A 16,448-nucleotide genomic window follows, 5' to 3' on the forward strand; every position below is an offset into this window, starting at 1 on the left:
ATCTTCTAGTGCCAAAGTTGTTTTGTTCTGGTTTTTGATCATGGGCGGCATGCAGGGACTTTTCCATAATAAACCTCCCAAAGTTCATTTTCTACCTGAATGTTTTGTATGCCGCTCCCATCTGAGCCCACCTGTTCAGCAGCTGATAGATATAACTGTGACCATCTTCTGTCCAGATGATGATTCTGTGAGCAGCAAGCACCTCTCCACCAGCAAAAAACTGCCCACTTCTACTAACTTCAGTCCGCAGAAGGGAAAAATCACAATAATCATAAACCTAAAATACAAAATTAATGACACACATTAACAAAAGCTTCTAATCTAATCTGCCAATGAGATGAAAGACAAACTATGCTTATCAAGACCATTTAGATGGCAGTGTTAATGCAACAATATATTAAATATTAATAACAGGACACACTGTACTCATGTACCAAAGTGATATTTTACTGGTACTTATTTTTTCACATTTACATTAAGGTACGTTTCAGTGAATAAGCTTTGTACCATTCCAGAATGTGCCCATTAAGCACAGAGACCAAAAATCCCAAAATTTTCATATAATTTCATTTCTTCCATATGGTAGTCCAACTTTAAATTTTTAAAATTTATTATACAAAAAAGTGTATACAGCTGAAATCTTTTGTTAGACCACATACTTTATATTTTTGTTCAAAAATATATTATCAACATGTAAGTTAAGACAATATCGTTTTATTAACTAGGCCAGATATATGGAACACTAAAGAAAAAAGGGATGCCATCAGATGATATAATAACTTAGTTTTTCTTTCTTATTGGAGATATCAGTGAATATATTCACAAGAAAGGAATGTATATTCTTAAAAATGAATGTAGTGACTAAGCAGAAGAAGAAAAAAAGGTCTAAAAATAAAATCAGTGTACGTAGGTGAAAAGTATTAGTTTTCTTTTTAGTTCTAAAGTGCAGGCATTAAATTTTAAAAATAATCTAGAGATAAATGCTCACTATAATAATAGTTTGTTATTAATAAAATTAGGATATATTTTAGATATATAATCTCCTGAGAAGCAAAACAGCTGAGTGCAGGGAGAGGAAAATTGATAAAAGTGGGTTATAAAAGACAAATCATTCCATGCTCTGATAATAATATAGAGTTTGGATCATATTTAAATCATATTCTTATAATTATTGCATTGAGCAAGAAAAAATTACATTTGTATATCACTGGTATTAATACCTTCCAACATTTAGAAAATACCACCAGTAAAAGTCTCTCCGTATATGTGCAAAATCGTATTGTCCGGCAGTTCAGGGAGTCGAGAAATTTGGATTCCTTTTCATAGACATCTTGCTTTTCCTTCAAAAGTAATGGGACTATTTTAGTACTAGTTCTAGGTAATTTATACATGACTGTATAAGAAGACTTGCCCCATCGTACACCTGAAGTAGATCACACCATTTTTATAAAAAACTACCCCAGTTTTCTTTTGAGTTTTCTGAAATAAGAAGTTATTTTGCAAAGGAAATCATAAGCAGGATTCCTTATATAATCATCCAACAAACATTCTGGGGACTGTGCTGGATGCTGAGAATGTAAAGATATGAGTAAGTTTCTAATTTTCAGACATGGCAGAAAGATAAAACAAAAAAAGTAAAATATTAAGGAAAAAACCTGCAGTACCTTAATTGCTAAAATAGAAAAATGAATAAAATGCTGTGAAAAAAAAAAAGAGTGGCCAACATAGGACACCTAGAATACTATATTAGCAATAAGTTTCTGATAATGCTGGTGTGTGTTTCTTGGGCTCATTATGCTAACACAATCCCTAGGCTTCCCCAACCAAGAAATTCCAAAGGAGAGTTCAGACCATAGGGCAGCTGAAACAATTTTATCATCAGCATAAATACTATGACTGTTCTCTCATCCATCACCTCAACTTGTAGCCAAGTTGATGCAGGGAGCAGGTAAATATACTGGACTCTCAGTGCATGTGACCCCCCAGCCGTTCATAGTCATCTCCCTGCTACCACTCACATATACTCAGAAGAAAGGCGTCTTTCTTTCTGCTGTAAGGCTCGGAAAGATATTCCTCTATGACCTATTTCTTTCTTTCTTTTAAAATGTAACCAGTGTGTGTGTGTGTGTGTGTGTGTGTGTGTGTATAAATAAAAATATTTGTATATTCCCTGACAACAGGTTGGAAGGATACAATCGAATTGCTACCAATGTCTACCCCTTGGAAGAGTGATGGGGGGAAGTACATGGAGACAGAGTTATTCATTTCTACATTATTTGAACTCCTTTTTTTTTTAAAGATTTTATTTATTTATATGAAAGAGAGGGAGAGAGAGAGAGCACATGCACATGAGCACGAGGTGAGGGGAGAGGGAGAAAGAGAAGCAGACTCCTTGCTGAGTGCAGAGCCCTATGTGGGGCTAGATCCCAATACCTGATATCATGACCCTGAGCTGAAAGCAGATGCTTAACCGACTGAGCCACCCAGGCACCTCAACATTATTTGAACTCTTAACAACGAATGGGTAACACCTTTATAATTAAAAAAATTTCAATAAATATGCTTGAAATTAGAGAATAAAAAGTTTCACAAGCCAACCTGAATGCTGTTGATAGATGAAGAGAGATCCCATACTTTGAGCTCACCCGCTACTGATACCACCAAGAGAGAATCTTCTGTAAAAACAATAAAGGCCACGTATAAGCTGACCCTGTTATAACTGGTTGCTGTAAAGATCACAGCATAGTCATTTAAGGATTACACAGGATTATGTAGGTGGAAATTATTCAGCCTTGGTTTTTTGTTTTTTTGTTTTTTTATAAAAAATAAACATTTTAGATCACGTTTTAAATTTGTTTTAAAATTTCAAAGTGACCCCCATGTAATAGAAGAGCACCACTAAGAGCAGAACTACGTTGAAAATCATTATGTTGTCAGTATTACAAACCTTCTTATTTCAGAAACAAGTAAGGAGCCATTACAGAATCTGAATTCTCTCATTACATGAATCGGAATTCTCTACTACATCCAGAAGATACAGCAAGGCAAAAGTTCCAAGAGTCTTGCTAATCCACAACAAATGCATGCTTGTCACTCTTGAAATGTACCAATGAACTGAGTCATGGAAACAGTCTCCTCTTTTCATTTCATCTTGACCTCTTGCTGACTTTCTAATGACTTGAACCACTGGTATGAGTGTTCTCAGTTTTCTTGATCTGGCTTAGAGAACTGTCCCCACCAACAGGTAAACATAAAGGAGTATTCTGAACTCTTGCCCATTAGTTTAACAAATCATTCAAAAGTGGTATTTTTATATGCACTCTCTTAGTGTTATATAACACCCAACTATTACCTTGAATTCTCATGGAGTGAACAATGCACATGCAGTTGACCCAATCAGGAGACTGAGACGATATGAAAGTGTGAATAACAGCCAAACTTCTGGCATCAATGATAAGAACATCTTGATATTCTCCACAACACAAAAGCCAACCTTCCCCTGTCATCCGGAATGAGCAGTGGTAATACTATGAAAATGGAATTCAAAGCAAAGAGTTAATTATCATTAACAATTAACATAATTTGGGCTATGGTGAAGACTCTCTGGATTTTAGTTTTAGCATCTATTCAATTAAAGTATTTACCTGCTACTGAATAGCAAGTAAAGTTTCTTTTAGCTCAATTATTCCATATTTTTGAAGCATTGATTTGGGACTTTAGTCTCATTTGTAATTCACCATTTTTCTGGAGGAAGGGGGATCTTTTAGGAAGAAAGAATCTTATTCCAAGTTATGGAAAGCTCACAATTGTTTTATTTCTAGAATGCTATGTAGAATTAAACAACAACAAAAAAATTAGGTTCCTTCTTCTAGCAACATTATTATACGTTAAAGAAATAAAAGTGTTTGAAGAGTGTGTGAGAATTCTTGTGCCAAATAAGTTTTGAGAACAGCTTTTATCAAAGATTGAGTAATATATTGTACCCTTGACAAATTCTCTCACTGTGCAAGTTTTGGTCCCAGAAACGACTTTGTGAGTATTGCAGTGCAAGTCATCAATGCCAAAAGCAATGAGTAAAATATAAAAAACACTGTGAGCACCATTGGTATAATGCAACTGCCTCACCTGTATGACTGGAGTCCATCTACCAAAAGCCAAAATCCGTTTTAAATACTGGGAGATGATTATAAAGGTACAGCGATACTTTGTTATCTTTTCATGAATAAGAAATTCAGAAATTAAGAACCTATCCACCCAAAAAAGGTTAAAATTGAAGACAAAAAACTTTTTTGTTTTATAAAATAGCATGTCATTAATGTGTGTGTCTGTGTGTGTGTTGTGAGTGTAACGAAGAAAAAGTTAAAAATTGTCTTTCGAATTTGTCTGTTAGATAACGAAATAAAGAAAGAATCAGAAAAAAAATGCTTGAATAGTAACTTTTAGGAAAGAAAAATGCCAAAATAACAGATGATAACTGACACTATTCTACTCCAGGGACAAAATAAAAATCAAAGGAAAAAATATCCTCCAAAGACATTTCTTTAAATGTGTGCTTCGCAAATGCTCTAAAGGAGTTCCAGAATCCGGAAATGTTCTGAAGGAAGGGAAGGTACTTACACAGATTGCAGTGTGCCTGTAAGGAAGAGTGGCCTTCTCCACGCACTGTCCGTTGGTGACATTCCAAACACACATCTCCCTAGCAGAGATAACTTTGCATTATTCTCTGTCATTTCTACTCAATTGGCTGAAATAATTTTTGTGTCACCAAGTTTTTCTTTAGTGCTGCACTTAAATGCAACCTGATCGTTTATGTGGCTTTTTGTTACAGATTACTGAGCAAGAAAATGTTGTGGTCATTAGAAGGGATGACATACTGTATCTGTGTCTTTTTGTTTGGGTAATTACACCCTGCCGCCCTCCTACAAACCTTACTTTAGCGCCAACCTGACCTAAAACAAATTGTGTGGATCCAGCTATCACAGTCTGTTAGAGTGATAGTACAACAGTCTTTTCATGGAAATTGCATCCCCTTGAAAATGGTTTATTTCACTGAACTTAAACTACATATTCTGAAAAGCATAATGCATCGAGGGCTGCATCTTCTGGAGCTGAGGTATCATTTTTATAAAAATAAACAGTGCCACCAAGAGGCTACATTTGGTCTATCATTGATAAGGTTTACTTCTTTGCTTATTCTGAAATGTTGAAATCACACTTGCCACTACATATTTAGAGAATTCTCATTGTTTAGAAAACTCTGACTTGCTTTCCTGTATATTACAAGGATGTACATAAAATTATGAAATACAGTGACAAAGTATATCACCCAGCGTAGGGCAATTTAAATCTACATGATTTCCGTTCACAAAAACCAGAACGGCTGTTTCACAGTTGTTTGGTAATATCCTTCAGTTTTGACACTTTCAACACATAAGCAAAACTTTCCATGAAAGAATAAATGAAAGCTTTATTGGCTTTAAGGGAGAAGCTGCTATTAAGAAGCAAAAGATATGAATTAATAATAGTAAATGCTAGATGCATTTGGTGTTTTGCTAGGCTTTTTTGTTTTTCTGGCCAAACACTGGACATCAATCTTTAAATCAGTGGTTCTCAACCTGGGGCGATTTTGCCCCCCAAAGAACATTCGACAATGATGAGAGATATTTTTGATAGTCACAACTAGGAACACACTACTGGCATCTAGTGGGGGAAGGCCAGGAATGCTGCTAAATATCCTAGGATGAACAGGATGGCCCCACAACAAAGAATTCTAAGGTTCTCCAAAATGTAATTAGTACTGAGGTTGAGAAACCCTGTTCTGGATATAGAAACAAAATATTCATAATTTTTTTCTGTTTATATCCAACTTTATTCCAAAAAGGATTTGAGGTAATATGAAAACTCATGCAACTCAATAAAACAAGGGAAAAGTGTGTGTGTGTGTGAAAAATAAAACTGGGAAAGAGAAGTTGAGATAATATATCTCAAAGGTAAAAAAAAGTGTCAAAGGTAAAAAGAAATAGAACCTTAACTTGCTATTAATATAAAATTTTAGCTTCATAAGGAACTGGAGTTTATTAGCATAGTTCTCAACTCTAGCTGTGCATCACCTGCACATATTTCTAAAATTGTCCATAGAGATTCTAATTCCACGGCTCTGTGTTGGAGTCCTGGCATATAGGTTTTGCCAAGCTCTTGGTCAGTTAGTCTGTTTCTAGATAAGTCTATCTCTAAACCAGTGGTTCTAAACTGGCTATACATGAGAATCATCAGCAAACTTTTTAAAAATACTGATGTCCGACCCAGACATCAAGCCATGCTAATTAAATCACATTTTCCAAGGTTGGAGCCTGGGCATCAGTAAAAGCTCTCTCGGTGATGCTAATGTTTCTAAATTCTCCTGGATTCTAATGCTTTCCCTATTTGTTTTCTTATCATCTTATTTTCTATCTTAAAGTAAAAAAAAAAAAAAAAAAAAAAAAGTAATACAAAAATACCACAAAGCAAAAACTGACTCTTTGCCTATCAATTCTTTTTAAGGAAAGAAAGCAAATGTGTTGTGTACCAAAAGTAGCATTGACATTTTAGCTGGAACTGTACAAGTTACATACTTAATAAGAACACAGGAAAATTGACTATTAAAATGTACATTCTTCTTTTCCTTTTGAAATACCATTCCCAACGTTTCTACTGAGATCACCTTTAATCACATAAAAAAAGTTTAACAATTTCCAAAATTTTTAAATTCTTGATTTTTTAATTTCATTGAAAAGAACACAGAGGAAAATATCTACAACATATAAAGTTACGAAACTGCTAAATTCCCACTAAATTCCTGGAGAAAAGGCATTTTTTTCCTTATTGAATTCTACATCCCCACCTCAGCACCTCAATAAAAAATTCATCCAGTAGATAAATAGATCAGTCGCCATTCTTCTGTCCACTTTTCTACTTTCAGAAATACACTATTTTCTCTTGGCCCCATTCCTATTCTTATATTTGTGTGCTTATAAAACTGCTATGATTTCTATTTTAATTCAACATCTAGAGGGAGAGGAGATAAACATGGTTTGCCACCTTGAATTCCAAGTCCCTTATATTCTTCAAATTCTCTTTTCTCTTGTCTTCCATTACACTTTTGGGATTTCACTGGCCTTCTCAGGTTCCATTCTTATGCTGTTTTAAATGCTGGTTTTCCTTAGATTTTTGTCTTAGGCTTTCTTACATTCTCACATTTCACACTCTCTCCAGGTGAATTATCTACTCCCATCACTTCAGGTACTATGTATGTGACGTTGGAAGCCCAGAGCTGTTCACTGAGCTCTAGATTTCCACATGCAACTAGCTATTAGATATCTCTTTATGTGGATGACGTGGGAGACTCCACACTCCTCATATTCACAATGAAGTGTAACATCCATCCTCCTTAGTTTCCTATCCTCATAATTAACTGGTATCCTCACCAATGAGTTTCCCAAGTCATTCTTGACATCACACTTTCTCTCACTGCCCCCATTATAGGATACTCACTACACCAGATATGTTCTCTGAACAAGCAGCCTCAGCACTGTCCAGGAGTGTGTTAGAAATGCAAGTTCTTGAACCTCAGCCCGGACCTACTGAACCCATACCTCTGGGAGTGGGGTCCAGAAATCTGTATTTACACAAGCTCTTCGGGTGGTCCTGATGCAAGCTCAGGTTGGAGGAACATGGTTCTAGAAGACTCTAAGACTGGGCGCCTGCCTAACTTTCTGGTCTCATCTCCTGCTGCTGATTGAAAATTTTATTAATAAGTAATAACCCTCTTTATCAATGCCAAGTCTTTTTTGCCTTAAGATTTTAACTATGTGTATTTATTAATATAAAATATTTATACAGCTATATCAACATTATTTTGGTCAGTATTCATCTGATAAATCTTTTTCCATCCGTTTACTTTTAACCTTTCTATGTCCTTACGCTGTTTTTGTCTTTTAAGTTATATGACAATCTTTGTGATTTAACTAGAGGGCTCAGTCCCTCTACATAACTGAGATTATGGTTTTAGTCAGATTTAGCTCAACTACCTTATCTTGTGCTTTCCATTTGCCCCATTTATTTTTGTCTCCTTTGGATTAAATAACATTATTATTTTTTCTTTTCCAAGTTGGAAGTTCTGTATTCTATTTCTTTTATTTTTATTTCTCCTCTCTGTTCTTTTAGCAGCTACCCTGGAAATATCAACATGTACATCTAGCTTAAATTCTAATGTTAATCAACAGCTTTACCCACCTCTAGAACACCACAGCATGTGGGATCTGGTCACTACCCAACCCTATGCAATTGTTGACTAGGATTGTGTGAATATGTATGGGGCAGGGCATGGGAGATACATAAACACTGTTGTGTAATAGTCTGTATTTATTTACACTTTCTAAAAATTTGCTGGTTTTGTTCAATATTCCTTCTTCCATCTCAGCTCTTCCTTCTGAATCATGGCTTTTCTTACTGAAGAATATAATTTAGAATTATGCTGCTTATAGAGGATCTGTTGGCAGTGAGCATTCTCAGTATTTGTATTAAACGTTATTATTTTGACCTCATTTTTAGGAAGATATTTTTGTTAGACATGCAATTCTAAGTTGGCAGATATTTTCTCTCAACTTTTTGAAAATATTTCACTGCTGTCCAGTTTTCATTTTACTGCTGAGAAGTCAGCTTAATTACATTCCATTATAAATAATCTGCTTTTTCCCACTAACCACCTTCAGGATCTTTTTTTCTTTGGCATTCTGTTGCTTCAACATCAGGTCTCCAGGTAGTATTTCCTTTCAGTCATCCTGGAACTCACTGGGATTCCTGAATCTTATGCCTACTGATGAACTTATACTTTGGGAAAAAAATGAAAAACTGAATCACAACAATTTGGGGTACCATCTGAACATTTTGGAAGCAGAAACGCTAAGTCTACGGTCACTTCCTGAGTCTTCTCAAAGCTAAAAAAATCATTGTTGTTGGGGCATAATGGACCAAGTCTAGTAAGTGTAATAACTTCCAGTAGATTAAACTAGGATTTGTTAAGTATGCAGCAGCTGAAATGTAGATACTGCCTAAAGAATATCTTATAGATGCAGGCCAAGTTTTGCATCTTGAAGAAACAGAATTCCAGAAAATTCAAATCATCTTGGGAAAGGAAGATCAAACCAGACTCCTTGGCTCTTTAATAATTATATTTGCAGGGTCGTACAGCTGAATTCATCTATCATCAAGAATATGTCCATTAACCTTAGTTTCTTTTTTGGAGCTAGACTACTGTGGGCAAAAACCTCAGGTTGGAACTCAGGTACTTTCCAGAGCTATTTCTCATTTAGCAATTAATTTTTCTCAACTCTCCAAGTAGTCTCAGGAAAAAAAAAAATCACCATCTCCCAAATTCTCTAGACTGGCAACACTCATTTATCTCAGCTTGTGTAGCAGGCTTTGCGGCAACCCTAGCATATGAAAGCTACTAGCAATTGTTAAGAAAAGAATGTACTAGGGCATTTCACTCTAGCCTCATCCAAAATTCAATCTCTCTAAGTTTAACAATGGTGGCTTTGCTGTAAACTATGAGAATAGGTACCTCTTTGATATCCGTTTCACTAGCATTTTGTTAAACTATTCAGTTTCTCCAAGTTGGACACTCATTATTCTTTTGGTTCTCAGAGTTCAGGGCCATGTACTTTCTCCTCAAGTTAAAAACAAAAAAAGGAGGGAGTTCTCTTGTTTCAGCCAGTAATCCAATCCCTGATTCACAAATGCATGCTGAATCGATTCCGCATTCCCGAATCTACTTTGGCAAATAACTCATCAGCAGAGTCCAGCTCCTAGTAGTTCTTACATCGGCGAGGCTTTTTCTTACAGCTTAGTCCTATTTCATTGGTATAAACCTTGCCTCCATGAAACTGCACCCAAATCACAGTCTATGTTCCCTTCCCTTCCCTCTCCCCCCATCCCACTTACCATTGAGCCCTCTCCTCTGCTTCTCCTATAATGATTTCAGACAAGTGTATAACATGAAGATTATAACTATTGAGTTGTTTTACAAAACGATGAAGGCTTGGATAGGTTTGCTTAAGAGCTCAAAGTGAGTTACTACATGAAAAAAGACAAGCACCCATACGTTTCCGTTTTCAATTCCACAACAGGTGGCATTTGCCTTTATATAGTGAGGCTGCCACAAGGCCTGATAGACAAGTTAAGAGTGTTTATTTTGGCCTTAATCCAGCAAGAAAAAAAAAAAAGAGTTAAATTGGGAGACACAGTACTGATCACATTCCTTGGGATCATCACACAAATTATCATTCAAGATCTAAATTTTCCTCTATGTAAAAGGAACATGATAATCACTAAGGTTTCCTTCAGCCCCAGAATTCTGTACCCCATCATTGATTTTAAAAAGGGAGAGGCAACAGAGATGGTCACAAAGTTGCGCACATCTTACCTACCCATTTTCAGCAGCACTGACGACGTAAGGTTGTTTCGAGAAATCCCTTGCTCTTGCCAAACATGTTACTGAAGCCGAATGACCAAACAGAAGTTCTTTAGCTGAAATCTGAAATGATGAGGGTAAGGTTTTAAACAGCTATAAACTTTTGAAGAAATATAAACATCACATTATATAAGTATTCATAATTCTGATTAGAAAATCCTGTTATATTATGTTTTTGCTCTACATAGGTTTCAGGAAAACTGATCTATGCCATATCAAAATCCACAGAATAATAAACATCTAGATACAGGGCACCTGGGTGGCTCAGTTGGTTAAGCGTCTGCCTTCAGCTCAGGTCATGATCTTGGGGTCCTGGCATCAGGCTCCCTGCTCGGCGGGGAGTCTTTCTCCCTCTGCCTCTCCCCACAATTCATGCTTGCTCTCTCTCTCAAATAAATTTAAAAAAATCTAATAAACATCTAGATACAGGAGATGTCTTGTACACAGTTCTTTGTTTTTGGCTTTGGTTTTGTATCTATCATGAAACCTAAATAATCACCAGACCTGTTTTACAACATCTAGGTTTTGAATACAAATAAGTCAGTGTTTATGTTTATTATGCACAAAATGTGCCTCAGTTGATAGTAGCATATTAATGAGCAAATTTCAGAATTCAGAAATGAGTTTACAAAATAATACAAGGAAAATATTACCTTTTTTGTAACCATTATATCCTTATCGTAACCTCATTTCATTTCTTGCTCCAGAAATAATAAAAATTAATTTTTCTGCATTAAAAATAAAGTTTTAACTAAGTTGTTATTGAAAATGCCAATGTCTTTCTCCTGTACATGAATTTAAAAATACAGCACCAAGGGCTAATTCTTCCATTATCTCATGTATGAAAGATGTCTATTGCTCCTTATTTTATAAAACAAGATTATGAAAATCAAACTACAAAACAAAAGACATGCAGGATCCCCTCAAATGAAGAAGAGTTTGTCAATAGGGACTAAAACTTTAATTTGAATGACTAGAAAATTTGTAGGTAATGAAACTGACCTTGAGGGTAATAAAAATCTATTTCCAATGAATTAATATTCATTATGCTTTTTCTGAACATGCAAACATATCCATAGGTGATCATACCAATGAGGACAAATTACTTCAAAACACAATCATTCTCTGCCTTCATCTTATTTCTATCACAATCAGAAATGCTTCCCTAAAGATCTGTTATTAGACCAAATTTCCAGTGCTACAAAGAAGTTTTGTGGTATGTTACAACCATTTACCTTATTCTACCTTTTTCCTGGGAAATCCAGATGGTTGTTCCATCTCAGAAAACAACACACTATCTTTTCCCATCATTACATTTTGGAATACATACCCCTATGAACTTAACACCTTTCCATATATTACAGGCCAAATTAAGCAAGGAATTAGAGCAAATCAAGGAGATTTCTTCTCCCGGAGAAAATCTGCTATGGACAAAATACCATAATGGTACTTCATTGCTTTGAATATGGAGTCCTCATTCTACTACTAAATCCCCACATGTAGTTAAATAAACTGTGACAATTCATTATAATCTCTTCCTTTTATCATATTCTGGAACTGTTGGAATAAAACAACAAAAAAAATCCAAACACATCTACTCATTGTCATGATGAAATCCAGGAGACCTTTACTTCTGTTCGTTGGCTCTACCTCCATGACTTACTGCCCATCCCAGACCCCCACTCTGCCAGGAACTTCCAATAGCGCAAATGGGAACACAAAATTTGATGAGCATCCACCATACCCAGGCACTGGTGCAACTATGAACAGGGTTTAATGCCTATTTCACAGATGAAGAAATCAAGGATCAAAGAATATGTCATTTGCTCCATATGAAAGTTGGTAAATATCAGTTAGAACTTGACCAAGCTCTCCATTCTTTTTCTGTACACAATATTGCTATTCTTGCTATTCTTCATTTTGTCATTATTGTGTTTCCTTTTGAGTATTAAATAGGAAGAAAAATAGAACATAGCAATACTAAGGGAATATATCTGGGAGAATGTTCAGCTCAGCTTTCTCTATGTTTAAAAGTGTTATAAATACCAGCAATCAATACCAGGAAGGACAAGTGAAGTAGTTCCTAGCATGAAACTTGGAGAAGCTCCTCACTGGCAGACCTCACTAAGAGGTCTTTGGGAGTCAGACCCTGAGCCTGGAAGCAGCATGCATAACAGGAGCATGTGATGAGAAACTTATTCTCTACTCCCCTATAGCCTGCAATCCCACCATCCATGGACAGGGAAAAACTGAGATGTGGTCCCAATCTCCTAAAAAATACTTGGATACTCCAAGATCTCCAGAACTTAAATCACCTCCTTTCCCTTCCTATTCTTATTCTCTAATCACCTCTATTCCTTCTACAAATCCATGATATCATCACATCACCAGTCCCACCCACACCCAAACCCTAAGTCAGTAAGGTATCCTTGACTATTCCTGCCCCCTCGACCCACACTCCAATCAGTTGCTCAGTTCCACGCATTCTTTCTTCTCAATATCTTTCCATTTTCATCTCCTTTTCATCCCTCTGTCCCTGATTTGGTTCCTACTCAAAAACTTTCTTGACTAAATTAATGAAAAGGCTCCTACCATAGTCACTGCCCCTTATCACTTCTCTCCCTCCCTTCTGTAAGCCCTTCACATTAATACCAAATGATAGTCCCAATCACAAATATACTAATATAGGATTATGTCATCTCCTTGCATAAATAATCTCAAAATCCCTAATATTATCACTGCTTTTAATTAGCATGCGGCATTAGCTCTTGCTAGTTAATTTTTTTTTTTTTAAATCTAAATCCCTCAGCACTTCAGGTACTCCGAGTACCTTGTATCATCCCACCAGTGCATGGGTCAGCCTATGTCCTTCTTCTACTACACTGCAGCCCCTTGGACAGCCAGGACCAAGTCTTCTCATCTGTGTTTGAACCCAGGTACCTAGCGTACTACCTAACTTATAATATGTAGTCAATAAATGCATGTTGAACAAATGCTGAATATATACAGGAACATAAAAAGGAATGTAAAAAGATACAGATATGAGGCTTCCAAATTTCTTACGCTTATGCAACCTACATATTATAAGACAACTACTCCAGCCGGAAAACACTATACTTGAAACATTAAAAAGCGTAGCAAGTCCATTTAAGCCATTTAGAAGTGTGAGTTTAAACTCTAAGAGATAATAAATGTGAAGGCCACTTTTCAAAACTCAGCTGTTGCAATAATACCAGTTCCTTCTTTCAGGAATGTTCATAAACATTGAGCTGAGCTGGTCTCCTATGCAGTTGTTGGCAGTCCTGTAGTGTAATTCTTCTGTGATGGGAGGTGTTAATTAATTACACTATAAAATAGAATTACAATTAATTGTTAATTTAGGTTTTAAAGTGACAAACTTTAAAGGCTAAAAATAGTCTTTGATCTTTAAAAGGCTTCTTAATGAGAGCAGTATACTTTAAGTACATCATTAGTTTAAATGTTCAAATTGGGTCCAGAGGCTGCTAGCACTAAGCAAATATCTATTCCAATATGTTAAATGTTTATGACTTGGGACAGGGACAATTAATTGCTAATCAATGGGCCAAATCCTAGGTGAGGTCAGGTTCTGAGATAGGAAGACGACAATAGTAAATTGGATTTAGAGCTTTGTGATGTGATCTTTAAAAATCACATGCAAGCAGAGACCACAAGAATAACAAGAAGGCCAAACTGACAGAAACACCCAGATAATTAAGATATTATTCATTTAGTTAATAGCGGTTTTCAAGGGTGCCCTTTGTTTAGATTAATGAGCCATGATTTTTAGAATTATATTTACATGTCTGTAGTTCAGTTACTTAAACATATAATTCAGGATGTAAAATGGTAAAACTTAGCATAGCTTAAAGGACGGTAACACTTAGTTGGTAGCTAAGATTAGCAATACTCATAATCTAGTTTTCAAATATGATCTTGATCCATTATTTTCTCCAAATTCAGAAGTAAAACCAGTTTACTGCTTCAGTGAGCACCTTTTTAACAATCATGCAAAACTCGCACCACCATGGCAGGTAGAAGCAAGTTGTGCTTATTTTGTGAGTGTCATCTGTTTCGATATGAATCATTTTCACTAACCTTTAGTTCAGGTGAGAGATTCCAGAGACAGAGTTGACCTTCTTGACTTCCAGTCACAATGGTTTGCTGGTCATCAGTGATCATGATGGCAGTGATGCTGTGTGGAGGGGCCTTCTTCCCCCAGAGTGCTACTGCCTGCAAGGAGGACCTCATGCTGAGAGGATCCTGAACAAAGAAGAAAGTGGACACAGTCATCATTCATACATTTGGGGGACTGATCATGTCACAAATGGATTTACCATGATCTAAACTCTGGGATGTATTCTCCCAGAGATGGGGAAAAGAGTGCTTCCCAGTCAATTAGAGGAGAAGGCAGTCAGGAGACATTGAAATTACCATGCCCAGTGTTAATCCATCCAACAACAATGACTTTTAGCCCAGTTTGTGATTATGGATGCTGACAAAGACAAGAGTAGAAATAGTCTACCCACTCTACACATGGCTTTGACTATGGGTGATCCTGACTTGCTTCAAAGTCCAGCGAGGCCTCTCAAGAAGATTAGAGCTGACTACACACTATAATTTGAAATCAGCTTTGCATACTCTCTCTCCCCAAAAATGTCATCACTTCGCCTAAGTAACAAATATCTGAACTTTGTGGTTAAGAAGTAAATCTTTTCTATAAAAACAGTGTTTCCTAGTCTTCAAAGATACACGTTTGACTCTCCTGATATCTATCATATTCATGTTCCACCTATATTACTTCTAATAATAATTTTTATTTCACCCGTTTTTGTATTTGATATCTTCCTCAACAAGAATTTTCATGAAATTACTACTTTCGTTTGTTAGTTACAAGGGTTAAGACGAATATATACTTGTCAAAAAATGCTTGCCTGTGTCCCACCCAAAATGATCTGAAATATACCTAGCGATATGTGCATTACAGTCTGGGACACACTAAGTTAAATGTTTCCCCCATTCTTGTCTGAAATACAAATAATTTGGTGATGAATAATGCTTTAAGTGTTTAGAGTAGATTAGTAAGTTTCCTCTTATGACTTAATGGTATATATTTAGTCTCATTAAAAATGTCAAAGATAAGAGAGGGAGGAAGATACCAAACTTACTTCCCACGTTTAGCTTACTTTCCACGTTTGGCTTGAGAAAGTTAACAAAATGAAAACCTTCTGTCCTACAGGACTTCTGTTATTAAATTTTATGGTATATATTATTTATAATGTCTGATTACACATAGACACACACACATGTAAACATGAGTATGCATTTACACCATGAGCACAAATTCGATGTAGGCAGTGCTTAACCCATAAGCTGGTTGCTTTCAAAATTTTATTTATCGTTCAGTTGTTTGGTATTCAGTATCAGTTCCTGATGGTTCGCTTCTTAGCTCAGTACACAAGTGGTCCCCAGGTACCACGAAACCAAGATTTCTATGGGAACTATTTGGAGCTTTGCAATTCAGACTATCAGGACCACACATATTAATCACATTACGAAGCTAACCAAAGAGTTCTGGTTTCAATAACACTGTAATCTGAACTTGGACTTCTACCTCAAACACAGAGAAACAATACTGTGCGTGCGCGTGCGTGCGTGCGTGTGTTTTAATTGTTGACTCATGGCCATGCTTGTAAATAAGTCTAGGGAATTCGAAGCAGTGCAAATCTAAGAAAAATCTGAAACAGGACCTGAGTCAGTTTAAGTGTTAATCTCCACTTAAGGACAAAAAGCCTTCCTTACTCAATGAAATGGAATCTAGAAAAACTCCAACACTACTCAGAAAGATAAGGAAGCTTATTTCCCAATCTCCCAAGAAAAATATACCAAATCTAAACCACAAAACAGGTTTGGAATAAAA

The 16,448-nt window shown here is 36.0% G+C and overlaps 1 protein-coding gene across 1 annotated transcript in view; it reads right to left on the bottom strand.

Annotated features, from left to right (window-relative positions):
• WDR72 (WD repeat domain 72) overlaps nucleotides 1–14,779 on the bottom strand; it is a 190,731-nt gene extending 175,952 nt beyond the window's left edge. The window contains exons 1-7 of the mRNA XM_032417984.1: nucleotides 14,627–14,779; nucleotides 10,467–10,573; nucleotides 4,618–4,696; nucleotides 3,353–3,527; nucleotides 2,599–2,675; nucleotides 1,221–1,340; nucleotides 132–277 (exon numbers count right to left, since the gene is read on the bottom strand). Coding sequence (XP_032273875.1) covers nucleotides 132–277; nucleotides 1,221–1,340; nucleotides 2,599–2,675; nucleotides 3,353–3,527; nucleotides 4,618–4,696; nucleotides 10,467–10,573; nucleotides 14,627–14,779 — 857 coding nt within the window. The remainder of the gene's footprint in view (nucleotides 1–131; nucleotides 278–1,220; nucleotides 1,341–2,598; nucleotides 2,676–3,352; nucleotides 3,528–4,617; nucleotides 4,697–10,466; nucleotides 10,574–14,626) is intronic.
• Nucleotides 14,780–16,448: the final 1,669 nt, after the last annotated feature.

This window comes from Phoca vitulina, unplaced genomic scaffold (assembly GCF_004348235.1).
Source record: "Phoca vitulina isolate PV1807 unplaced genomic scaffold, GSC_HSeal_1.0 scaffold20, whole genome shotgun sequence".
Lineage (NCBI taxonomy): Eukaryota > Metazoa > Chordata > Mammalia > Carnivora > Phocidae > Phoca > Phoca vitulina.